Source organism: Cyprinodon variegatus, unplaced genomic scaffold (assembly GCF_000732505.1).
Source record: "Cyprinodon variegatus isolate N-32 unplaced genomic scaffold, C_variegatus-1.0 Scaffold2086, whole genome shotgun sequence".
Classification (NCBI taxonomy): domain Eukaryota; kingdom Metazoa; phylum Chordata; class Actinopteri; order Cyprinodontiformes; family Cyprinodontidae; genus Cyprinodon; species Cyprinodon variegatus.
The window spans coordinates 9,267-35,699 of NW_015152539.1; the positions used below are offsets into that span (position 1 = coordinate 9,267).

The 26,433-nt window shown below is 39.6% G+C and overlaps 1 protein-coding gene across 1 annotated transcript; it reads right to left on the reverse strand.

Annotated features, from left to right (window-relative positions):
- Positions 1–1,459: 1,459 nt before the first annotated feature.
- Positions 1,460–26,433, reverse strand: LOC107105133 (glutamate receptor 3-like; the record flags this gene model as incomplete). Its single annotated transcript, XM_015405251.1, has 2 exons — positions 1,460–1,647; positions 26,194–26,433. Coding segments are annotated over 2 exons (428 nt in total), but the record flags the coding sequence as incomplete, so codon positions are not given.

Below are 26,433 nucleotides of genomic sequence, written 5' to 3' on the forward strand. Positions count from 1 at the left end.
AATATGGACATCGTTGCCCTCAAACCAATGTCTTTTAGCCTTCAGGTGTAGGTGAATAGCTGAATCCTGTCCTGAGGAGTCGGCTTTCCTGTGTTGAGCCATGCACCTGTGTATCGCTTGCTTGGTCCCTCCAATGTTCAGGTCTGTGCTCTTTTCACTACACTGACTGGCATTCAGTGTAGTGAAAAGTGACAAGGGACTGATCAACCCATCAGAACCACCTAACAACCAATAACACCCCCCAGGTGACCTTAATGGCCAATCCAGTATGTCTTCTAGGAAACCTTTTTGGGTTCATAGTCAATTGGTGACATCGTAATGCACATCTTGGTGTCCTTTGCATAGTCGGTAATTTCTGTTCATGTAGATATAAAAAAAAAGGGCCCATAAGGTACAACCTTTGGTGATGCCACATGTGTTTTCTGTGGTCTCTGATCTTAAGTTGCCTACTGACACAAAAAATTCCTGCGCTTCAAGTACGATTCCAACCAGTAAAGTGCTGGACCAGAAAGGCCAACCAAGTTTTCCTGACGCTCTATAAAACAATAATATTATTTAATGCTGTGCTAAGATCCAATACAAAAGGCTTAAAGAAACAAGAGCAGTGGAAAGTGAACCTTCAGCACAAAGAATACAACACTGATGCCTCACTTTTCAGCTTTTTATTTAGCAGAAGCTATTAAAAACCATGTATAGCATTTGGCCGTAAATGCTGTACAATAAAATGTTTCCCCAGTAAAACATGAAAAATTAAAGAGGCATTGTGCATTACAGTCTTTCAAGAAATCTAAATAAATTAAAGGTGTGAACTTACATTTTCAGTTACCTACATTAAATGGATCCAAGATAGTCAGAAAACTCTAACTTGATCCTTGTTTAATAGGCCACATTAAAAAGACGTTAAAAACGTCTCAACAGTAAAACAACAGGGAGCAGACAAGTGTTGGAAAACAGGAACTGATGATCACCAAGGAAACACGGATGAGCAGGCTCAGTAATTCCTCCATGTGAATTAAACCCAGGTGACCTTAAACTACACACACAAACACACCCACACACACAAATAAAGAGAACTGGGAATAACGAGCTCTAATTGAAAGTGCCCAGCTCGCCTGTTATAACACCCTTTTCAAATGAGAATTTTGAGACGCGAGCCAATCATGATGCACTCGAGGAGCTTAGGGTAATGACAGAAAAACGAGGGAGAATCGACATAAAATGCCAGAAAATCTGCCCTATTTTACAGAGTTTGTACAAGGACATGAAGAACAGTGAGAGCAGAAAACATGTCTGCTCTTTCAGAAGAGATGAAATACGCTGAATAATTATGATAAAGAAAAAAAAACATGCATAGGATGTTAAAGATTTATTTTCTGATACTCAAGGACAGGTTTGCTTCCAGTGTGCTACTTTTCTTTAGGAAAACTAGGACGAGGCAGCAGTGTGTGTTGCTCAGTACCTGCTGGAGTATCAAGTTGATCCTATCCACTTCGCAGTCGATGAGAAAGCGTTTCTCCTGTCGGCGGTCCATCTCCTCGATGATGCGTCTGTACTCTGTGGGGTCCACAATGTTCCCAACCGAGCGAGCTGTCACCTGCCAGTTATTGGCTACAGCAGACTCCATTATGGCCTGGAGGATTGCAAAACCTTGGGGGAGATAAAGGAGGAAGAGCTCCGTCACTGAACAGAGTTTTTTTTTAAATTTTCATCACAAGGTTGCATAGAACTTGATGACACAGACTTAGTGAGGAACAAACATTAGATCTGTGCTTTCACATTTCCATAATATATTAAATACTGTAGGTTGGTTTGTAAGGAAACTGAGTCTTGCTGATGTGCTCCTTAAATTTTCTCAGATTTAGATGTTGTATTAGCCATTTGTTCCAGAACAAAACAAAAGTTGAATTTTGCTAAGCTTATATAAAGAAGTAAATTTTAAAGGATAGAGCCAAATTGGTCTATTATTGCGCTACTTAAGGTGGCTGCATGTCAGGTCTAACACCTAAAACACTGTAAAACAAGAAAAGAAATTCAGAAATTTTTTTTACTCGCAAGGAGAGTAGGAAGAGACCATGCAGGTACATCTCCACCCCACTCTGCCGGTCTTCAGCTTTCTCCTCGCTATTTATTAAAGTCAGAGGGGGGGTCCCTAGTTATACAAGCTGAGGTTGCGCTAAAGGAATAGGAAACAAGAACTACAATTCAATTTGCAGCCCCAGTGAACAGGTCAATTTGCATTTAAATGTCTTGCGATCAAATGGTCAGAGAACCTCCTGGTTTCGTTAAGCTTGAGCAATACTTCCTGAGAGTTGACCTATACCGCTTGTGCAACACCTCTCTGGAACAGTAATATGTCACACATTATACATCATACGAACAAGCATTAAGTATCTTAAACATAATTATTCCAGCACTGCACGTTGTAGTAGCTCTGCTAGCTTGACTCTAATTTGTTTTTTTTACTGAACGTTAGTTCCTACATTTTTGGATCAGTTTCCTTTTTTTGATGATTTTAGCCTCTGTTGTTGAATGCTGTGAAACTTGAAGGATTTTCACTGATATTTTTGTCCTTTTGGATACTTTTGATGCGTAACCACAGCAACCATAGCAAGTTGATTTTTTTTCACACCTCTTACATCTGCTGAAATAATACTTCAACTACTTTGGTAAGTACAAGATGAGATCAAAAGGAGATGAGATCTCAATGTAATGACGAGTGTGTGACTGATTACATAAACCTCTGTGTAGATAACAACGTCCAATTCCCAAATAATAAGCCATGGATGACAAGTGATCTGAAGCAACTGCTTAACAAGAAAAAACAAGCAATGATGAGGAGTAAACAGAAGCAACTCAAGGTAAAGATCAGAGAAAGCTTGGAGGCCTGAAACCAAGGTCCAGTAGAACAATATCAGAGATGTGTGGTCAGATTGTGAGAAGATCACAGGCTTCAGAAGGATGATCAAACAGATGGAAGTCTGGACAGAGCCAATGAACTGAATCCATTCTTCAACAGGTTCAGGAACAATCTCAGCATCTTTCTCTACTGCCCACAGTCACATGGACATCCTGCCCTCCTCTGCCATTGACCCTCCTGCTTCTATTAGTTTGTTATCAGCCAAATCAGGAGATGGTTCTGCTGCCTCCGCCTTTCACATACTTTGGCTAGAAGTCAAGTAAAGAGGCATCTGGAGAGATTGAATCAAAATAGGTCACCAGGTCCAGACGGTGTCAGCCCCAGAGTCTTTAAGGCCTATGCAAAGCAGCTATGTCAGATTCTACAGCACCTTTTCAACCTTAGCCTGACCCAGGAGACACTTTCAGTGATGTGGAGGACCTCCTCAGCCAACCGTCCTCAATGCTGAACTGTTTTATTATTGCATAATTCCTTTTCTTCATCTTTATGTGCATAATAGCGTTGTTAAGCTGAGTTTCACTTACTTATTTCAGTGTTTTTAACTCAAGCATGCTTAACCCAAAATTGAATTATTTTTGTTGATGATTTCATGTAATTTGTGATGGAAATTGTGTGCAGTTAACAGTTCGACCATGATTTGAGCTCTAATCACACTTTTATCGGTTGTCCTAACACAGCCAGTTGGATGTATGTTCACAAAAAAAAAACACATGACATTTCGAAATGTATTTGAATAATTATCAAATAACATACATGCATACAACTGCACAATTAGAGCTGACAGTCTAAGATATGGTAACTGATAATCCTCCTACCTATCCCCTTGCTGCACAGGTTCACAACGTTGCACCTGAAAATTTCATTCAAATTTTATTTTGAATGAAATCGTGGCCCCAAAAGTTGGCATTAAATCCAATCTTTAAAATAAAATCTGTATGAAAACGAATATTAAAAAAGATTCTTAAAAACTCAACTCTTAGAACTGAGCGTCCGTCCCGTTCGGTTAATCTCTACTGGATTGGTCATGTCTGACTTAGCCGCTTCCTGTCTGGTGGAGGAGTTAAACTGACAACTTCAAAGCCAGCAACTGACCTGGGCAGCAACAATATGGCTAGAAAACATAAACTGACAGCAAAGCAGTAAATTGGGCCGCAGCTTAGACGGCACAATTGATGGCAGTCAACAACTCTGTCACTCTGTGATGAATCAGTGATTGAAGTATAAGAAAGGGAGAAGCTGAGCTGACAGGAAGAGGCTGAGCTGTGACACAGAAAAGGTCTCATCCCAGTGATGGGAGGCTCTGAATAGTTCATTCATTAAAGGTTTCAGGATTTATGGGCAGCAGTGACACACTGTTAGTAGATCAGCTGAAAACAGACACAGCTAGGTTTTAGCTTCATTGAATCATCCAAAGTTGGTGTGATGCATATAAAGAAAGCGTCTGGGTGACATGTTTTAGGTCTCCTGGTAAAGGGAAGATTGTTTTTGAACATATTAAAAACATGAGACTATATTTCTATAAATAAATAAAATAATTCTTATAATTTTTAATCAAAGTGATAAAAAGCTTGTGTAGCAGAAAACATTCAGATTAGCTTCTTACTAAATGGTTAAAAATATTAACATATGAAGGTTGCATACATGATATTAATTACAGACATGTAATTTTCTTTAGTGTGAAGTCATTGTTTGGCTAATAGATGTGAATGAGAGAAAATGGGTCACAGAAACATGCAGGAATGTTTTCAATTATTCATCATCATCTAAATAAACACTTAAAATCAGTTTTTCTACCTTATTTATTAGTACTATCTATATCTGATTTTGATGTCCCTTCTGTGGTGCAGCACACCAAGTTTACATCTTTAAAGAGGGGAACCCAAGTTAAAGGTTATCAAGCAAAAAAACTTTTCCATGTCTGTGATGAAGCTGTGATGAGTTGCTGTGACTCCCAGCAAATCATAATAACTGTAAAAACAGTAAATACTTTTTAACAGTGGGAAATTATTCCCAACTTTCAAATGATATTGCATAACACTTTCATTAGATCACCAAAGTTTAAAAAGCTCCCATCATAATCAGAATCAGTTTGCAACATTACCAGAACATTGCGTGAACATCACCGCTATAAAATTATAACTTATGATAATGTCACAATATTCTGAGGTTAAAGAAGCAGTCTACTTTAACACAAACTGTTAGATGGAAGCTCAGTCTCCGCTCTGACTTCTGATGCTCACCTCAGGCTGCTGTTTGATGATCTTGCTTGATAACTATCAAAGCTTTGCTCTTAATAAACATATTTTCCTCTCAAAAAATTACAATTTTTAATATGATAAGTTCTCCTCTTAATATTATGGCCTTACCTTCAAATTATCCTTATCTCTTAAACTGTGTTATAGTATTTAAGCCCCTTTAGTCTGATACCCTGAAATAAATTCATCCAGCTGCCCTCAGAAGTCAACTATCTCAGCATAAACACTCATAGTGGTGGTTGCCATGACTTCATGTGGTTGACATGATGCAGTATAAATGTAAAACAATGAAACATGCCTATAGTCAAGCATGCCTTTGGGGGAGTGGCGGCCTAGTGGTCAGGGCATAGGGCTTGGAATCCTGAGGTTGTGAGTTCAAAACTCACTACCATTCTGCATCTCTGAGCAAAGTACCTTAAATCCCGACTGCTTGCCAAGCGCTGCTCCGTGGCAGCCTCCTGCTCGCAAAAAGGGGATGAGTTAAATGCAGAGATTTAATTTCTCCATTGTGAGATCAATAAAATTCAGTTTATTTTATTTATTTATAAAGGCCTCATAGAAAATTTAAAGAACAACAGTGAACCAGTGGTATCATAAGGATCAAGAATCACTGGGATTAAATAATAATATAAAGCTATAGTGGTGGATTTCTGCTATTTTTGAAAAGATGCACATGCATAACCCTGTACCCACTCCTGGGAGGGAACGCCTGTTAAATGCACGAGCCCATTTCTCCTTGTCCATGCTCTGTTTAAAAGTTTGTGTCTGCATCGCTCATACAAGCTTACTTTTCAAAAGAAGGTTTGCAATTTTTCCACTATGTCAGACTCATCACCGGTAAATGAAGATGGGGACGAGCACATAGGACAGCCTTATGGAAACATATCACCAGAATGATTGACAACCAGAAGGACCACTTATTTAAATGATCCACTCGGAAAAAAAAACATCCTCCACTGTACGTTTAAGTTCTGACAAACTGCAAACCTATAAAGACATGAATCCACATCTTCAGCTTGGTCTCAGATTAAATCATTTTCCTTCCTTTACTCACTACTTTCTCTTGGCTTATGTCTTGATATTCCAATGAGAAACATTAGCGTTTGTAGTTTGAACATGACAGAATGTAAAAAAGGTCAAGGTGTCTGAACAGTTTATTGAAGCCACACCTCCCTACCACCATTCGCTTTCATGTACTTCCTGTCTTACAATTGAAACTCCTTTTTTCTGCCTTATCTGATCATGTAACTTCTTGATCTGGGCGTTTAGTTAGAAAGCTCGATCACCTGCTGCCCTATCTAACAGCCTTGCTGCTACCATGGTTACTCATCATAAAAGATTTGTAAAAAGTGGCAGAAGTACCAACGGAAATGACTCAGACATCACAGCTTTCAAATCAGAGTACAAAACCAGACATAAAAAAAGCCTCCTGGCTGACCGGAGCTGCTGTCAGCGATGCAACCTCTTCCCAGAAAGGATGTTCTAGACACTGACTGAAAAATGAACAAAACAAACAAAGACTTTAAAAGCTTTCAAACAATTTCAATTAGGTTCATCTCTGAGTCCTGCTGCAGCAAACGATCCAGTGTAAACTGGTTTTAAACTCCCTGCTGACGTCATTTTTGCATTGTTGCTCTTCCAGCAGAGGCAACCTGCTGCCCGTGACGAGTTCAGCGCTTTGCTGGGAAGCATTTCGGACACGTGAGGTGACATGTTCAGCACAGAGCTGCTAAGAATTCAGAGCACAGCGACTTCGCTGACATGTCCGCCCTCCCTTCGCCTGACGCTGACCTTCACAGTGAAATGCTCAGCAGACAGCCCTCAGATCAGATTTGGCCTTTAAAGACAAGTGGCTCTCGCTGTGTGCCCCCACGCTAGCCCCCCCTCATCAAGAGGGGGTTAGAGACGAAAGAGACCCGCATTTCCGTGTCTAACACATGCAGAGGTTAAGCAATTAAAGAAGGGAGGCAGCACGCCATCAGGAAGCTCAGAGAGGGGGTCTGATGATTAATAAAAAGCTGACCTCAGTCTGGGCTTTATCAGCTTAAATTCTGCAGAAACATGCGGCTGTGTTTATACTCAGATTACTCAGAAGAAGCTGAGCGGCAGCTCTCCTCCCGGTTCTGCGACGTGTGGATAAGCTGGGATACGCATGACATTTTAAAATGTATTAGCAGCTGCTTTAGGAAAAGGGGATTTTTTTTTTGTCCTTTTTGTCGCACTAAACGAGGCAGAGATTTTGGATTAAAACGTTTAGATCAGCAAGCTGTTGTTAAGCTATTATTCGTCAAAAAAGATGAAAACGTCCCGACCTTCCATGAATTCATAAGCATAGAAAACTCAGACAGAAAAATCTCAGTCGCTTGGAAAGTGGAAACTCTGGTGTGCCTTATTGGTCGGCGTCCAAATGACTCAGAGTTTTGGTTGACTTTGCAAACAGATGGTGCGTTTTACAACAGGCAGCAGCCAGGATGACCGTTAAAAGGGCGTTTTTTACAGACTCAATTATTCAGCACTGACCCGCACAGTTATACATATTCAAAATTAGGAGCGCGCTATAACAAGGCATATTATAGCACTTCTCTCACACTGCAGGAAACCAACAGGGATGGTGATGAAGATGAATTCCAGCTCGTTCCGTGAGTCTACGCTACAATCTGCAGGCCATTTGGCTGCTCTTAGCTCCTTTCCTTCATGGTTTACAGCATGCATTTGAGCTGTTAATTTCAACCTTCATGAATTGTTTGGCAATTTGCTGCAAACAAAACAGTCAATGAAGGTAATAGAGAGAAAGTAGGTCAAACATATTACGAATCATTCCCCTCCTGTTGGGTGAAGACCAAAGGAGAGAAAGCTGCTGGGTTGTTGTACTGTTTGTTTAAACGTCGTATTCTGAAGAAGCTCTTGAGGAAAAGAAAAAGCCCTTTTCTGGATGTGCTTGGCAGTTAGGATGAATAATGAATCAGTTTTGCATGTGGTGTAGCTTTTATTTGACTGATAGTACACATCTGTGCCTCTGCCTGACTAAAAAACAAACCTGCCTCAGCTCATTTGTTACGTACCCAGGGGGAGTCAACAGGCTGCTTTTTTCCGCATTTGACTGAGAACAGCTCTTACATTTCACTCTTATTTCTGTGATTTCTAAAGGGTTTATTTTAGCGTTAATAGAGTCATTTTTCTTCGCCGTGCTTGATGGGGTTTCTTGAGCATCTCAGAAATTGGAACTTCTGCAGTTTTGCTTGATCAGATTAAGTCACCTCAGAGCAAGATTTTAAAACTTTTAAAAACCACGGTTTCCTATGACTATGGTCCTGCATGCTTATTCACTTAATCAGCTGCCTTCAACAGTTAGAAAAGGACAAAGCCATCAACAGATAACAACACTACCGACTGTACCGAGAAGAGGCTGTTCCCCGGATCTAAGGCCTCCCATAAAGCAGCTCCACGCAGGCCCATCAACGGCAGCAATATCTCTGTCACAATTCAAACATCTCACTTCAACTTTGCTCCTTTGGTTGTCAACACAACACATCCCAATGCTAACTCACAGGACTTCTCCAGCAGGATAAAGGACCTTACGTTGGACACTAATGAGACCATGGTCTCCTACGGTGTGACATCTCTTATTACTTGAATCAAGGGCTGCAACTAACAATTATTTTGCAAAGTGATTAATCAGTCAAGTCGCTGTGCTCTGAATTCGATTAGTCAATTAACCGATAAACAAACGGACAGTCAAAAATACCTTAAAGAAAACCAAAAAAGAAAAAAAAAAAACTGAAACAAAAAAGGAACCACGGAAAGAGCACAGGAAAGAGAAGAGTCACAAAAAGTGGAGGAAAAAATAGATCGGCAGATACATCTGCCCAATATAATATCAATCTTCCAGTTCCTAATGCCAATTTAAATACTAAAAAATGCCACATTCATCTCCTCTAGATTAAATCCATCATCCAAGAACCAGAAACATGTCTGATCAGATCTATTTGGTTGGCTAGCCATAACTGTTACTTTAGAGCTCAGACAACATTCAGTACCAGATCCGAATCAGTTAAGATAAAAAGGAGAGTTCTTGAGAAGAAAAGCATTGAGAGCTTTGATACACACCAATACTTTGCAATGTCGCACTGTGAGATCAGTTTTCACAAATGCAAATTGCTTTCTGAATAAAATGCATTATTATTATTAAGTGCTGAAAACAAATGGCGGCTGGAGGAGCTTTCTCAGGAGAGCTGCTACCCCAGGATGGTCCTATCTTTGCATTGAAGAGATGCTACTGCGCATGGACAACTTTTAACCAGAGTCTATGGGCAGAGATTTTTGCACCCCAGGATGGAAATACATCACCAATTTGATCGAACGAAACTGCTTTATCCATCATTAAAGATTAAATATTTATCTTGCACTTCTAAATAATATATTAATATATTTGGAAATATTTTGATTTTATAATTTTATTTTTATTTGCTTTTTTATGTCTTAATCGAGGTCATTTGGTGAGCGAGGCGACGCCCTCTATTGCCCAGCCGCCACTGCTGAAAAAAATCCTTTTAATTATCTCAAATTAAGCTAATAGCTGAATGAAAAGTTACACAGTGTTTCTTTGACTTCTCCACAACTTCATACCTATATTTTTTATGAGAAACAATATATAAAGTTCAAACGTACTCCAAGAGGAGTCGGGCCACAAAGTTAGTTGAAGAAGCAAATCAGCTTTCAACAACCATCAGTGGCTCTAGAGCATGCTGTGTGTAAAAGACAAACGCAGTATTAGCATCAGGAGAACAAAAGGGAGAAAAAAAGTCTCCAGTGATGCGACATATGTTTCCTCTGAAGCTCACTCTGCACCCGGACTGGAAGCCGACAGTTTTCTCTTACATCAGCATTCGACTGAAATCAGCTTTCATAGACGGCTACTCAAAGAGAAAATGTAGAGGACAAGTTTCCCTTGAAGAGATCAGTGGTGACATGTAAAAAGTCTTTGTCAAAATAACATCGGCTAAGAAAGAAACTCCTAATTATGATGTCCTGAGTATCCAAGAAGGGTGGTCTTCTGTGTTTCACCAGCCCGTCAAATGATTCCAGAAACCTCTCACCACGTATTCCTTCAGTCTAAATTCTGATCCTTTAGAAAAATCATTGCCAACTGATATAGTTCAGTTCTATAAACACAACATCTCATAAAACTCACTTTATTTAGGAATTAGTTCACCAAATAAAACCCAGAGAAATTCCTGAAGACTTGCACTATTGTTTGTGTTTGTGGCACAATGCAGATTTGGCCCATATGTGGGAATCTCTGGAATACATCAGCTCTGCTGCCCACACAGCTCTGCCAAGGCGATCAGTATGTACTCTGCTGATATGGCTCTATTTAAAGCTTGGACTGCTGGCTTTACATGGCAGAACATTTTAAGATCCAACTGTAAGCATAATTAAACTGGAGAGGACTCATGGTCGTTTATATTACTTTGGACGAGAGTTTTTTATTTATTAGTAATTTACTGGATAATAATTCATGTTTTCCAAATTGATTTTCTTGGGCTAGAATTTAAAAACCATGCCATTAAATATGAATATAAATTTCTTTTTTATTTCAAGCTTTAATTTCTATTGATTTTTTATAGTAATTTTGTCTGTTTTACCCAGCGTTTATCAAACATGTCTGTTTAGTTTAAAGATGCTTGCTATAATTGAAATCTCCTCCACCATCGTGATCCAATCGTCTTGATTAGGTGGGTCTGGATTCAACCATCTTTTTCTCAATATCTTTTTACTTGCAGTCAGGATAACATTTGTTAAGATCAGATCATCTTTCCTCACCAGATCTGTTTTATTAATTATGTGATATATATGTGATGTATAAACCTAAACTTTCCTAAATGATATTTTTCTGAAAACTCATGAATTGTCCATTTTTCAAAAGAGTAAGTTTCTATTACATAGAGCCACGTTTCCAGTGTGAATTTCCCAGATTGATTTTTTCTTGTCTTTGAGAAAAGTTGTCAGTAGCTTGTCAGATGCAATGATTTGAATTGCTGAACCATGTACGTCTTTTTTTTCCAATTCTTTTCAAATGAGTTTCAGATTTTGGTCTAAACCAACAAGCCATGGGTCTTGAGCTACGAAAAAAAAAAAAAAAAAAAAACCCTCTGAAAATATCTATTTATATTTAAATATATATTTATATATAAAATGTTCTCTTTATTATACAGTGAATGTTATTACTGGTAGACTGTTTGATAAATTATTGTTTTTCAAAGGGGAATAAACCCTTTTGTTTGGTCATACATGTGTTCTCCTGTATTACTGTCCTCTGTGGGTTAGGAAGCTGCTCCGGCACCAGGACTCCTTCCTGAGGAGCGCGGTATGCAGCCTCAGCTGTGACTCAGTCTCCCCCCCGCCACTAGGAGAAGGTGACCTCTTTAAAAATCCTCTCTCAGGCGTCCGTCCAGCTCCATCCTCACATGACACGAGGAGCCCAGCGTGACTAGGAAATGACCGACTAAAAGAGGAGAACCTACGTCTGAAACATCTCCACTAACAGACTCGGTCCAATCATGAAGAACCTGGCTTTCAGTGGACCAACAAATTAAAACGGACCAAAGTTGGCCGATGATGGTGAAAGGACACTTTTGAGCATAATTAGTCTGACAGCACCACCTCCAAGTTGTCCCAGTGTAGATAACAGCTCTTTGCTTTAAATTAGATGAATTGTAGTGCGCTCAGTCACCCCCACACCACCCACTCCTGCCAAATCTATGATCACAACTATTCCAACTGATCCTTTCATAGCTTATAAAAGCTGCAGCTCTCTGTGAGCAAGTTAGAGCTTGGAAAACCTCCTAATAACTAAACAATGGTTTAAACATCTTCATGAGTTTGTCTCTGACCTCTGCGGTGTTCCTCGGTCCTTTCAGGACTGCCAAAATGTCCTGATTTTTTTTTTTATCATGAATGCTCTTCAATAAAGAAAGAACTGCACAGAGAAACAAAAGTAGTATTTTTTTTCTAATTAAACTAAACTACAGGGATAAAAACTTACCTAACCTGCAGAAAAGCTTCCCAATTAAAACACAGTGATTCTGCTGCACAGTAGAGTAAAAGAACTACACGTTGCCTGCTCTCAAAGCTGCATAGCATCTCCATGTTAGAACATGCACGGATCAATCGTTGGCAGTTTGGGTGTTTGGCAGAGCAGCTGGAGCGCCATACAAAAAGAGGAGGCTGGGTTTGGGCAGAAACACTAGGATGCGGGCTTGGCCTTGGCTGTAACTTCTCGGTGAATGCAGAGAGCTCTTTGAAGGTTTCACCAGTGAGGTCAACCACACTAAACTAACACAGGATCAGGGTAAACAAACATGCAGCTCTCAAAGCAGCCTCTCCAAACACACTCTGTTTTCTGGGAATCTTAAGGCCAGCTTAGTCCTGCGTAGATGCTCAAATTTATTCAACACGGCTAAAATCATTCTTGGATGTGTCTTCAAAAAAGATACTGCCCAACTGTAAGGGTTTAACAAAATTGATCGATTTTGGGTTGTTGTTTTTTTTGACCTTGAAGCTTATTTATCTCCTTTTGTTTTCCGAACCTTTTGAAACTAGCATGTGTCCCTTTTTGATCTAAAAGAGTCCTTGAAAAGAGCGAGTCGATAGCTCTCTGCAAGTAGAGAACACTGACTGATAAATTGATGTCTAAGTGCTGATATTAGAGTCTCACAGGTAAAAATAGGGGTTAAACAAAAAGGATTGTGGCTTCATAAAAGTGGAGTGCAGGAAGTTGAGGCCTACTGATCCTTCACGAAGCATCCTCAGAAGCACATCTGCTTTCTCTTTTCTTCCCCTTTTTTCTCTGTTAATCAGCCCATATGCCTAACTGCTGAGTGCAGCGCTTTTAGCCGGGCCCAATTAATCAGATGTTTCCTTGCGGAGACGAAACCAAAGAGACATTCAGCAGCGGGGCAATGTGATTACACATCAAATGCAAGCCCCTCCACCAATCCCACCATCCCCATTTGTCTGCAGGAGATAGTGGGGAGCGCTGCCATTAATGCTGCTAAATGGTGCTGCTTCATTTTGATGGCAGCCAAAGATCTATTTTTCATTATGCAGAGTTCATTAAGCAGCAGGAACAGAGAGGGAGACGGTGAGTATCTTTAACAAGCACATTTACTAATGCACTGTGCTTTAATTCAGCTGAGATGAGCGTGTGCTTTGACTAGGTATGCCAAACTGTTCTTTTCCAATAAACAGGAATATTCAGAACTTAAAGACTGCTTCATTTATTCAACTAGTTAGAATTCTCCTAAACACCTCCAACAGCCGCAGCACAAAAATGCTTATAAATCAATAAAATGTATTAAAAACTATACAATGCAAGATTATAAACATATATTACTTTAGTTAACACATTCCTTATAGTTCATGTATCAATGGAAACGTTAACTGTGGTTATTTACCATCTTATTACTTGTTATAACATGTTCATGCATCTTGTTAGGATTTGATGCAACAGGCGAACACAAATTAGTGCATTATTGTGAAAGTGGAAGGAAAGAACAAATTGTGTCTTACAGCTGTGTTCAGGACCCCTTTTACCACTTGGGAAGGGAGCCAAAAGCTGATGGTTAGCTGATCGACCCATGTTTGAAAAAGAGGCTTTAGAGTCACTCCAATGGGGGCAGGAGCATAGTGTGGTAGAAGTTAGCAAAGTAAATGACCAATTTTGAGACATAGTTCATTCCAAAAAAGTTGGACCAAAATAAAGCCTTGTTTTGGCTTAGAAAACATGCAAATTGAACCGGAAGCATGGGTCCGCCCCTTAGGAACGGGGAGTGGTTTGGGTTCTTTGTTAGCCTTTAATACCCGATACAGGTCTATGCCTCTAAAAAGGGGCTGTAGGGGTAGGTGTTGGCCTGGCTGACCAGGTGAGATGTTTTGATCCCCTACATGGGGGTGGGGGTTGAGATGATAGTTGTAGGGAGTCAAATCTTTCCCTGAATTAAAGGTTTTTGAGAGCTGAAACCTGAGTCTACCCCGTCTGTTTAATGTTGTGTCAACATTCTGTCAACATTGGTTGAGGATCCAAATGCAGAGATGAGGGAGGAAGAGATGAGTTCTTGAAGGTTTAATGAAGAAAACTGAGGCAAACATCAAAAAATCCAAAACACCAATAATAAAAAGAACCAAAAAAGACAAAAATGTCAGGGAAAACTCATGTGGGGGACCAGAGATGAGGGAGCCACTAAACAACAGCAAGGAACCAAAACTGAAGAACTGCACAGGAAGAGTATTTATATTTATGGGAGACAGAACAAAGACTGGGGCAATCAGATGATATGGAGCAGGTGTGAATGGAAGTGAATAGAAGGGAGCTAGGGGAAATGAGAAAGAAACAAGGGGGCAACAGAGAATAACTTAGACTGGCTTAAATATAACACAAGATAGAAAATAAACCAAAGATCAACATAATAGAATTAGTTAGTTAGTGAAAACGGAAAACTAAAAACCATAACAGGTCGATAAGATAATAAAATAAACAGTTAAACTTGAAATAATTAGACTTTAAAAAAGGTATTTTCATGATTTAATGGTGATTGAAGCACAAAAAACTTTCTTAAAAATCAAAAAGTGGCACACCAAGAAAAGAAACCACCATCTGAACTAATTAGATATTTAATAGTATATTACCCCTAACCTGACAGCAAATCAATATACTAACATTAAAGATGACAAACATAAAATGTATCTGTTCAGAACTTGTTTTGCACACAAACTTGGCAGAGAAAGTTCTTTATCTGTCAGATTGAATTGCGCCAATCTATCAAGGCTGAGGGGTACAAAAGCAAGGCAAATACAAAACAGCATTGTGAAGACAAAAATGAGACTAACAGACACAAAAATTAGATTCATGCACAAACAAAGAAGGGGAAAATAAAAAATAAGGGAGAATAGAAGGGAAAATAAAAAATGCTCTAAAAGAGAAATGCTACAAATGTAGAAAACAGAGAGCAGCAAAGTGCAAATGCACTGCAAACACATGGTCACATGTTTCTCCATAAAACGATGTAGCCATGGTGAGGATGTAAAAAATGGGCCAAAGTTAGGGGCCAAAAATTGTATTGAAGCAACCATAATACAATAACAATGAATCGATCAAGAAAAACAGGATCTCAATAGAGTGAATGCATGATTCACACTATTAATGCCTACCAGATCCTAAGCAAAAACAAAAGGACGCTCCCAGAAGACAGAGGAAAGGAAAGGTGGGTTTTCAGTTAAATTTTTTAAACAATCACTCTGAACTTCTATGTCGCTCTTAAAGTGGAAATGAAATGTTCAACCAAACTAACTTAATTCATGAGATTGTGTCTTACTATAATCAATCATTTTATTAGAAATGTGAAATATATTAACGTAAAAGAAAAAAAGAAGCTTTGTTTTATAATTTTTTTGGTAAGGGCGCCGCCATGCTGCAGTACCTCGAAAAGTGAAGTCATGGGGTACCCAGTCATTACGGCTGATTGTTGCCACTGAGCTGCTGTCACAGTGTGTTGGCCGGTCAGTAGAGCCCAGCTTATAGGCGGTGAAATTGAAAACACTCAGAGCAGTTTCATGAATTAGCCGGCTATCTTAGGCCCCGTCCACACGAAGACGAACCCTGGCCTAAACGCACAAATTTTTCACCAAACCAGCCTCTCATCCACACGAAGCCGGCGTTTCGGGGGTCTGTAAACAATCTTTTTTTTATTCAGCCTTCAGAGTGGGAAGATTTCGAAACGCCGTTTTTGCGTTTCCATCTTTACGCTCTAACCGCATATTTTTTTTTACACGCATGAGTCATAGCGTCGCCTCTAAACACGCATGCGCGACCAGTATCACAACAACAATGGCGCCGTTGCTGCTAATGCTACTCACCCTGCTGTCGGGCTTACAACAGAATCTTCTTCTTCTGGAATATCTCCAGGAAGAACAGAGCAATATCGACGACATAGTTCAGCACCTGAACTTGACTTAACCACGAAAATGGACCCGCAGGGCAACCATGTATAAATATTAGTGCGCATGCCCAACATTTCGTCGCTTATTTTTGCTTTGGCACCACAGCGCCACTTACAGGCCTGGCATACATTTTGCAGCGTTTTCATGCATTCGTGTGGACGCTCACATTTATTTTACGTCTCCGTCTTTACGGCAAACGTTTTGGAAAATATCAGCGTTTCGTGTTCGTTTTGACTTCGTGTGGACGGGGCCTTAGACTTTGACATATTTTAATGTCTTGTTGTATACTAAACGAAATTTCGTTTATTACAGCTTTTCAGACAGTAGATTAACATTTCCATTCCATAAAGTGCAGCACGGATCAGATGTGACATGACAGCGTCCTTACCAAAAAATTATAAAACCAAAACAGTGAGTCGATTCACTGACTCTTTAGGAATCCCTCACACCAATCATGCTTGTAGCAACGGTGGAGAGGAAAACCTCCCTTTTAACAGGAAGAAACCTTCAGCAGAACCAGGCTCAGTGTGAGCGGCCATCTGCAGAGGCCAACTGGGAATCAAGGAGACAGAAGCAGACATATTAAAAGAAGCAGAGATACAAAAGGCAACCATTCTCTTTTTTTGTGTAATAGCAGCATTTCTCTTTCACATCATTTATTTTTCTTTAAATGTTTTCTCTATGATTGTGTATTGGTCTTATTTTTGTGTTGCAGTGTGTTTGCACCTCTTGGCCACCATGTAAATGAGAGTCCAAATAAATCTCAATCGCATCATTTAAAAAGGAGTACGACAACATTGTTGTTGTGTTTACTCTGCAGGTTCCAGTCCTTTGCAGACCTAACCCAGCGTGCATAGCGTGAAAATATGGCGATCACTGTGGATAAAAACTGTAACAAAAAATTTATATTTTATAAATCACAAGAAACAATTTTTAAGCTAATTTCACCATATTTAAGCCAACATGTTAAACTAACCGTGGATCCCTTTAAGAAATTATTTAATATTCAACTTACAGCAGGAGAATGGTCATGATAAACACCTGCAATTAGAATGAACGGAGTAGATCAAAACATAACCAAGCATTTAAATATTCTGGCCAAAGGGAAAAATCCGCATTCACTGATCCTCTTCCTCTAGTCTCGCTGAATTTGAACCTTTTTTCTAGGAAGAACGAGCAACAATTTCAGCAGAAAATGTCTAATAACAATGCTGCACAAGTTTGGAAAAGAAAAATAGATCATCTAGAGCAAAACAGCTGTCAGTGGGAACTGTGGAAGCTTTATTATTGGGTGATTGAAGAAGGAAATAACTATCAATCACTTTTAGGAAATATAAATAATTGATTTTAATAGCATAAAAAGCTGCATAAAAGTAATTTGCAGTAAATCTGACATGAAAAAGAGAGCTGGAGAGGGCCCTCTATGAGCAGCCAGCTGTTTCTGACCAGATGTTCTCTAGTTCAAGAGGTCTTTTCTTCCTGCATCCATTTTTCTATTTAATGAGGACATTTCATGACCTGCATATCAGGATAAATAGGTGATGTTGCACGGCAGAAACTTTCTTGTTTAGTTTTTGCATCAGTTTAACTTCTATTTATCTGGCAATTAGTTCCTAGAAATGAGCAGCAGGAAAGGGACCCTGTGAAGACCAGCCCCAAGAAAGATATCTTCATATAGTTTGATCATTAATGCAAAGATGTCAGTCGAAACTGTTTCAGCTGTTTGAGATGCCTCCGTCGGAGTGAGCCAATCTCTGGCATCAAAGCTAAGCCGGACCTATTTGATGTCGACATCATTGGGAATTTAAAACCTGACGTGCAGTTAAAGCTAGCTCACATTAAGAAATATCTCTGGGCTTTTTATCCTCTATTATCGTCCAACTCCATTAACATGGACAGAGTTTGGAAGCGTAAAAATAAAAAACGTTTTATGGAGTGTGCTGAAAGTGTGGTTGTGACTATTTTATAAGATCTACAAGACAAGAGCGTGATACTTTCATGTTTTTATCCTAATCCAGTCTGACTTTAACATGTCCTTCCTTTATTTAGCGTACGATGAATTAACAAGATTATACATCCTTCTGCAGCTCATTACTGTCATTTTCTCCAGCCAGCTATCAACACTCACATCAGCATCTCTCAAAGACTTCTTGCTCGTCTCCCTCATCCCCATAAATAAGGTCCTCTTCCTGTAATGAAGATTAAAGTGACAATTGGATGAGGGATGGCTACTTTGCCTCTGGAGCACGGATGGGAAGGAGCGAGCCGAGCCAGAGCAGGACGACTAACCCGCCTCTCAACAAACACAAGCTGTGCAGCATGAAGACAAACATCCACTCCTGTTGTCTCCACTGTGAGAGCGGCTAAAGCATCACAGATGGCCGCCACCGGCCTTCACACAGCAGGTGAAACAGGCCAACAAAGTGAAGCAGGGATCCAAGGGCCACATCAGGAGGCCCTTCAGACAAGGTTGATGATTCCACCGAGAGGCTGTAAATGCGGTAAATATTTTGTCTTATGACACCAAACATCCAATTATCAGACTCCACAATCTGCCACAGACACGTCAGCCAGATCAATAAAGCCAAGGCTTTCCACCCGTGTGGGAGGGATAACAAGCCTCTTAACAAGGTCAAACATCGCCGGACATTCAGAACCAGTCATATTGAGAACTAGGGATGCAGGTTATCAATTTGGGAATTTATAACTTGATTAGTTGACTTGAGTAGTCTAACTGTTGGATTATAAGGGGTCATTTTCTAAAAAACTTGAGTTTTCTCTCATATCAAGAGGATCTTTCCTGTAGACGAAGGTCACAATTTAGAGAATAAAAAAAGCTGTTATAATTTAGCAATTTATTTTGGCATTAAATTTTGTATTAAATTTAGACAGAAATAATATAAAATGTTTTTTATTATCAACCAATTTTATTACATTTAACAAATTAAAAAAGATGAATCCAATCTGAGAAATATATTTGATTTTCAATACACAGAAACTTAAAACTATCATTAATAGACAGCAGAAGTGTCCAAAGTAATAATGTTTATTACTCCAGTAGAATTATAAATCCTACTGTTTAAAAACACTTTTGTAGAAGTTAAAAAATTTACTTTTTACGTAAGTAAAAGTGTAAAAGTACTATTTTTAAAACTACTTCAATTGTAAAAGTAAAGCAGGAAAAATGTTAAGGACAGAAGCTTTACTGCACTACCCTATTAAAATAAAAATTTTCTGCAATTCTGGATGAAAACTTCCTTAGTTTTATAACTAATGGTAACAGTGTCAATTTAACTTTGCATCATATAGTAAAACTATTTATTTTGGTGTGCGTTGAACAACAAGTTGGGGCAGCACCGAATCCAACTACAAAGCAATTGTCTGGATGAAACTAATTATTTTGATGTTTTTATTTTATTTTCCTTAAATACCAACAGGCCAAAATGGAAATGAGTTAAAAAGAATCAAAACTAATGAATCTATTTTTAAAATGTAAGAAGCAGAAGTAACGCGCCACATTGAACAAGGTGTGAATGTGTGTACCAAAAGTGACGCAATCATGTTGTTTCTGCCCCCGACTATTAACCCCACCTGCTGCTTTGGCATGAGGTCATGCAACTCTGAAAATTTGTAGCTTGGTGCTGACCGCGCATTCCCAGTTTAGCTTTAAGTCCTTTTTCCTCATTGCTTACCATTGCTCCCAGTGCCACTTTCCTTTTCCCTCATTTCCCATCCAGCTCTTTCTGGCCACACCTGCTCCCACTCAAGTAATTATCTCCACACGTTGTTCAGTATTCTCCTCCCCTGCATATAGCATTTACTGGATTATCTAATTCCTGTTACGGTACTCATCTCATGTGTTACTACCTTTGGATTTATACTACTGCTGCCATAATAAATAAATCTACAGACCCCAAACTCTCTGCATTTTGGGTCCTTTAACAAACCCCCACAAACCCTGACAGTATTTTTTTCCCTTCCCCATTTCAGACATTTTCTAAAATTATAGGTTAACTTTGAATCATGAAGCTGCTACCAAAAAAAAAAAAGCCTTTGAAACATCTCTAAAATGTGTGCCAGAAAAAGGGCAATGTTGATGTTAAAACCTCCTGTTTTTTTTGTATCATCGCATATTTAAAGATGCATACGGAGACTCTGCGGTCAAGTGTGAATCTGATTCACTGCTGCACCAAAAGAGACATCTGTGTTGGAAGATGCTTGAAAGAAAGCAGAGGAAGTTAGAAAGGAACACAGTTGTCCTAGAAATGCTCGAGGATGGTTTAAAAATAGTTTCGAACCACAGTTGTGGAAGGTTTGCCAGATTTCAAAGTTGTAGCCAGCAACGTTGTCCAAAACGTTTCCCTCCATATCGACTGACATAAAACTGGGCTGCATATAACATCAAATAAATCTGGAATTTAAGCTTTTGTGCCTGTCAGCCACAGTATGGAACAACCAGCAGCCCGAATGGGTTTTAAAGATCATAAGTTCTTCTATTTTCATCATGAAAACTAACTAACCTGACTGATCAACATAGAAACATAGATTAAAAACAAAGCAGCTAAGTGCAAACCATCAGAAATGTCTTCTTTATATGTCTTATGACCCGGAGCCGTTTTACAATGTTTGAAACGAAACAGAAACACTGTCCGTTTAAAGAATAGTACAGATTTTTATCTATTTCTGTTTTGATCTTTGAAATACTAAAATCCGATCGTATCTTCATTATTAACGCTTGATTTTTAAATATTCAACAAGTTATGCTCAATTAGCAGCTTTTTCTACTCTTTGATTCATTTCTTGGATGAGGTCTTTATACTTATAGGTAATGCTAATCTTACTGGAGTATATCTTTTGGGCATTTTATTTTACACACCCATACTGAGCTGTAGCATCTAGATCACTAAGATCTATATAGATGTGGGAAAGAAGGACAGTGAAACTCCATCCAACGGAGCTTTAGTCCAGATAATCTGAAACTTCCACCAACCAAATACTGCATCCAGGCATTTAAATTAATATGTTCTACAGCTCTGACGTAAAACTATTTTAGTGCATTTTCTTTGTATCCAAACTTTAAAAAAGTGGGTTCTTAATCTCCTATAACTAAGATGTTTCCATCCAGAACCCTTGTTCAGGCTTCACAGGAAGCTCTAGAGCAGAACTCCTGGTTCCTACACATATGGTAGCGACTTCCACTTTTCTAACTACAAGATGGGTTTAGAAAGATGCAGCAAAAAGTACCAAGCCAGAGCTGCAGGAACACCGTGACCTAATCAGCTTTTCCTGCAGATCTGGAGGAGAAAAAAAGTTTAATTTACGACACGTAATGAAATAATCCACCAACGAATAATTGTCTATAAATGGTTTATTAGACTAAAATTTGCTCCATATGAATAATTGATAACATAAACAAAGACTCACGGGTATTTGTAAGAAGTAATACCATAACAGAGCGGAGGCATGCAAGAGCAGAAACATGAATGGATCCAGACTAAAGTCCGGATTATTTCCACTGTTTAATGGATCCAAGGATCCAGAATGAACTTTCTGTGGTTCTCCTAATAGATATAAACTCTGGATAAACTCCTTCAGTTCTCCTAAATAGGCCCATTTAGCCACGCTGCGTGGAGGAGCAGCAGAACTTCACTGCTGGTGTCAGAAGAAAAAAAAGTGGAGGGCATTACACTGCATGTTTAGAATAATATAGAAAGTTATATGTTAGCAATTAGCATGGTAACTGGAGAAGGCTTTAATGCAGGGGTCACCAATCGTTTTAAGACTGAGCTACTTCATGGGTACTTCATGGCTACGAACTGGAGGGATCAGCGTTCACCTAAACTTCATAGATAATAATCATATTTGTATTCTTTCTTTTTATTTCTAAGTTGCTTTTAGATATTGTCATTTTAACATCCCTACAAATGCTTAGATTATTTGATAAAATGCTCTATAAATGGTAAAAAAAAAAAAAAAAAAAAAGAGCAGCAGCATAAAATGACATTTCAAACTCTTTGGTGACTTGTTCTGTTTTGAGAAGATGCTGAGGGCCCCAATGTGGTCCTTGAGGGCCCCTTGGTGCCTGCGGGTACCACGTTTGTGATCCCTGCTTTAATAAGTTAATGACCTTAATAGAGCCAAGTTTTAACTTTCATCTGAGAGCAGCCAGAACCAGAGCCACCTGTTTAAAAGCTCTGCTAACAGTTTAAAGTCTCTCCCAGCAGTGATCTATGGATTAGACTAAAAACAGAGATCTACATTAGAGTTAGCGTCCACTGAAATAAATAATCCTGACAGTGTGTCAAAGTGACTTACCCTGTCTGTTAATGATAGTTTGTTAAAGAAGTTTGTTAGTTAATCAAGTGTTTCACATATTTTTTTTAACGTTTTATTTATTTGGTAACCTAATAGGTTCCTGTTTTTCATATATAATAAACATGTTTAGTAATGTGGAAAAAAACATTTTTTTTATTCAGTTTGTATTTAATAATGTTGGGACAGTACATTAATAAATATAATGTGCTATTTATTATTTAACCTCGTCTATTGTGTTGAGCACATTGTACGTCACTATTGTATTTTTGAGTTGTCAGGACTTTGCAGAATGGAAGGCTATGCAATATTAAAGAAAAATAAAGGCGGAGCCTCCCTCTGGTTTTTTTATACGTGTTCGAGGCAGAGCAGGGCAGTGTGGCTAACAGCTCAACAAAAACAAATTTCTCCTATGTCTTATGTGTCTTTATGTGAGTAGGCTAGCATATTAGAAAATATCTCTACACAAGCTGCAGCTAGTGGAGAAGAGTCAGATGCCCCCAGAGTAAATAATGAGAGATCTGCTGCAGGAGAGCCAACATATTTTAAAAAACAATAGTTAGCCCTTGATGTTAAGGAAAGATCCTCTAAATACAACCAAAAGCCAACTTATCAACCAGTTAATATATCCTTCTGTTCATTTATAATTTGCATCCCTAGTTTCTCTATTCCTCCAATCAAAGTACATAGGAGACCATGTTATTAACTGTTGAATTTACAGACACAAAGCTGTGATTTTCCCCTTGTTTTATGAACCGTTGTGTCTCATCTTCCGCTTTAACCAGGACCGGGTCACGGGGGCAGAAGTCTCAGTAGAGACTCCCAGACTTCCCTCTCCACAGACACCTCCTCCAGCTCTAATGGGAGAAGCCCAAGATGCTCCCAGGCCAGCTGACAGACATGGTCCTGCATCCCTTGAACAGCTCCCAAGGGAGGCGTCCAGGGGGCATCTGACAAAGATGTCCGAGTCACCTCAGCTGACTCATTTCGATGTGGAAGAAAGGATCAGATCAGTCAGACAAAGAGCGGTTCAAAAAGCCCTTATGAAGACCAAGAAATCGAGGGACAGGTCATCCCCCAGTATGGTGGAGCCGGGCCGGGGAAGGGGCCCGAAGGAGCAACACGAGGCCATCCCCCAGTGGGCCCACCTGCAGGGGGAACCAGTGCAGAGAGGATTGTGCGAAAGTCAGATGGGGAGGCGACCTGATCCGCAGGTGCTTAGACTGGCTCTGGGAACGTGTTTCATGAACCTTGTGAGGTAACTAACCTCAGCGAAAAATGAAGGCCTTTTTATTAAAACATTGTGAGTGTCATGATGGAGCATCCACAGCAGTCTGGCAGTGAGACTAAAAGCACTTCACAGCATGGCGGGTGGGTGGTTGAATGAAATCATGTTCCAAATAGGAATCAGCTCCTAGTTACAGTGGGGGCAAAAAGTAATTAGTCAGCCACTGATTGTTAAAGTTCTCCTACTTAGAGAGATGAGAGGTCTGTAATTTTCATCATAGCTTCATTTCAACTGTTAGAAGCAAAAAGAGGAAAAAATACAGAAAATTAGACCGTTGTTTTTTTTAAATATTTTTTTCTGTAAATTATGATAGAAAATAAGCATTAGGTGCACAAGACTGACCTTCGTTGGTGATGACAGAGGTCAGACATTTGCTGTCAGTTTTCTCCAGGTTTGCTCAAACTGTAGCTTGTATTTTCTCTACAGCAGTAATGTTTTGTGACTCTTGCTGGACAACACCGTCTTTTAACTCTCTCCATTGATTTTCTATAAGGTGATGGCCTGGAGACTAGAAAAGGCCTTCCAGGACCTTGAAATGCTTTTAATGGAGCTCTTCCTTTGTTGTCTGAGTGCTGTGTTTAACTCATTATCCAGCTGGAAGACCCAGCACTGTTCCATCTTCAAAGCTCTCACTGATGGAACGAGGATTGGGATTAAATCTCACCATTCATGGCTCCATTCATTCTTCTCTTAACATGGATCGGTCTTCCTGTCCCATTTACAAAACAGCCCCAAAGCATGATGTTTCCACCTCCATGCTTCACCGCACGTTTGCTGTTCTTGGGATGTCCTGTTTGTGCTCAAAAACTTCTATTTTGGTTCCACCTGACCCCACATTCTCCTAATCCTCTTATGAATCATCCATATTTGCTATGGCAAACTTCAGACGGACGCTTACATTGTTCCTGTTGGTAGCCTTTGTTCCTTTGCGCTCTGCAGCTCATTCAGGTCCCTCCATGAGCCTTCTGCTCTTCGTTCTCATGATCAATTTAACCCACAGGATGAGGTTCCAAAAAAAGTTAAAAACAGTCCACTGGACTTTGTTTTCAAGTTTGAAGATATTTTGCTTCCCATCCAGGAAGCTTTTTTGATTTCAATAAGGTCTTGCATGGGGCCTCAGATGAAGGGAGATTATTAGTGGTTTTGGAGGTCTTCCATTTTTTTTTTTTTTATCAACTTTTCCCACAGTTGATTTCTTTCCATCTACTTGCTTCCTGTTGTAGATTCCGTCTTCCCAGCTTGGTGAAGATCTGCAGTTTTCATCCTTATGCCCTTCAGCAACTCTTTGGTTAAGTTTGGAGTCTGAATGTTCAAGGTTGTAGACTTTTATACAGATAAGGACTTCAACCAGGTCTCATTAATAGAGCTGATGATTGGAGGACAGACGAGCTTCCTAAAGAAGCAGTTACAGGTCTGTGAGGGCCAGACGCCTGGCTTCTTTGTCTACTGTTTTCCTCTTTTATTCAACGTTATTTAAAAATAAATTGTTTCTAAATCCAACTGTGATTTCCTGGATTTTTTTATTTATTTTGTTTCTCATAGCTGAAGTGAGCCTGAAAATCACAGACCTCTCCTATCTTTCTAAGTAGGAGACCTTCAGTGATCTGTTTCTGACTGAATGCTGTGTTGCTCACAGTAAACAGAGACTGCCTGTTTGCAGTCTTCCCTAAACATCAATGAATCAGCCATCAGCATGTCTAGATGTATACAAGGTGTGAAACAAGCAACAGTCAACAAAGTAATTTTAATTCATGGCAAAAACAAAACAAATAATCATAATTAAAGATATTTTTCTTTCATTTCAACACGATTGTGCATCATTTCAGCCAATGAACCTCAGATCTAAGGATTCTAATGGACCATTCTGCTGTTTCTTAACGCCTACTGATGATGACCCTTCTAGCCTTCATCCCTGTATAGATGTGGCCCACACAAAGAGCGTCAGAGAGCGCTTTGAAAAAGTCTGAGGATTTTGCACACTTCCTTTACCTAATCCAATTAGAGCCAAATCATAATCTGTTCGTTTTTTTTTCTATGTTTTTTGGGTGGATTACAGACTGAGACTGCTGCAGACGAACTACGGCAGCACCTGTGAATGACTCATGTACCAGAAGCAAGGAAGTATTGAGTGCCTCTCTGAGCAGGATTCACCCACATACAGACGCAATTAGGGTTATTACTGCCAGAGAATAAAACGTATCTGACTGCTGAAAATGAAGACTGGGATGAGGGATTTACATATTAAAGCCTGATCATATAGAGGGAGGAATAGAACTTCTTCAGCTGGTTTTGGTCGGAAGCAGTTTTTTCTTCTCTCCCTGAACCAAATGTTTTTTGTTGTTGTTTTTTTCCCAGCCACAGCGCATCTGGTGCTCCAGAGCATCAGTTTGCAGCCTTGTTTTTCCCAGAAGGGGCACGCTCACCTCTGTCAGTGTCGTAAAGATAGACGAACTTCTCCCACTTGTAGTGATCCAGCAGGCTGAGCACGGCTCCCCTCAAACTGGGTCTCATCTGGATGACGAACTGCACGTCGGCGTCGATGGGGAAGCTGGGTGTGATGAAGGAAGTGTGCAGGGCGCCGCAGAACGAGGTCAGCGTGTTCATGGACTTTCGGTCGTAGAAGCCGAATATGGCGTAAACTCCCCGGGAAAACTGGGAGCAAA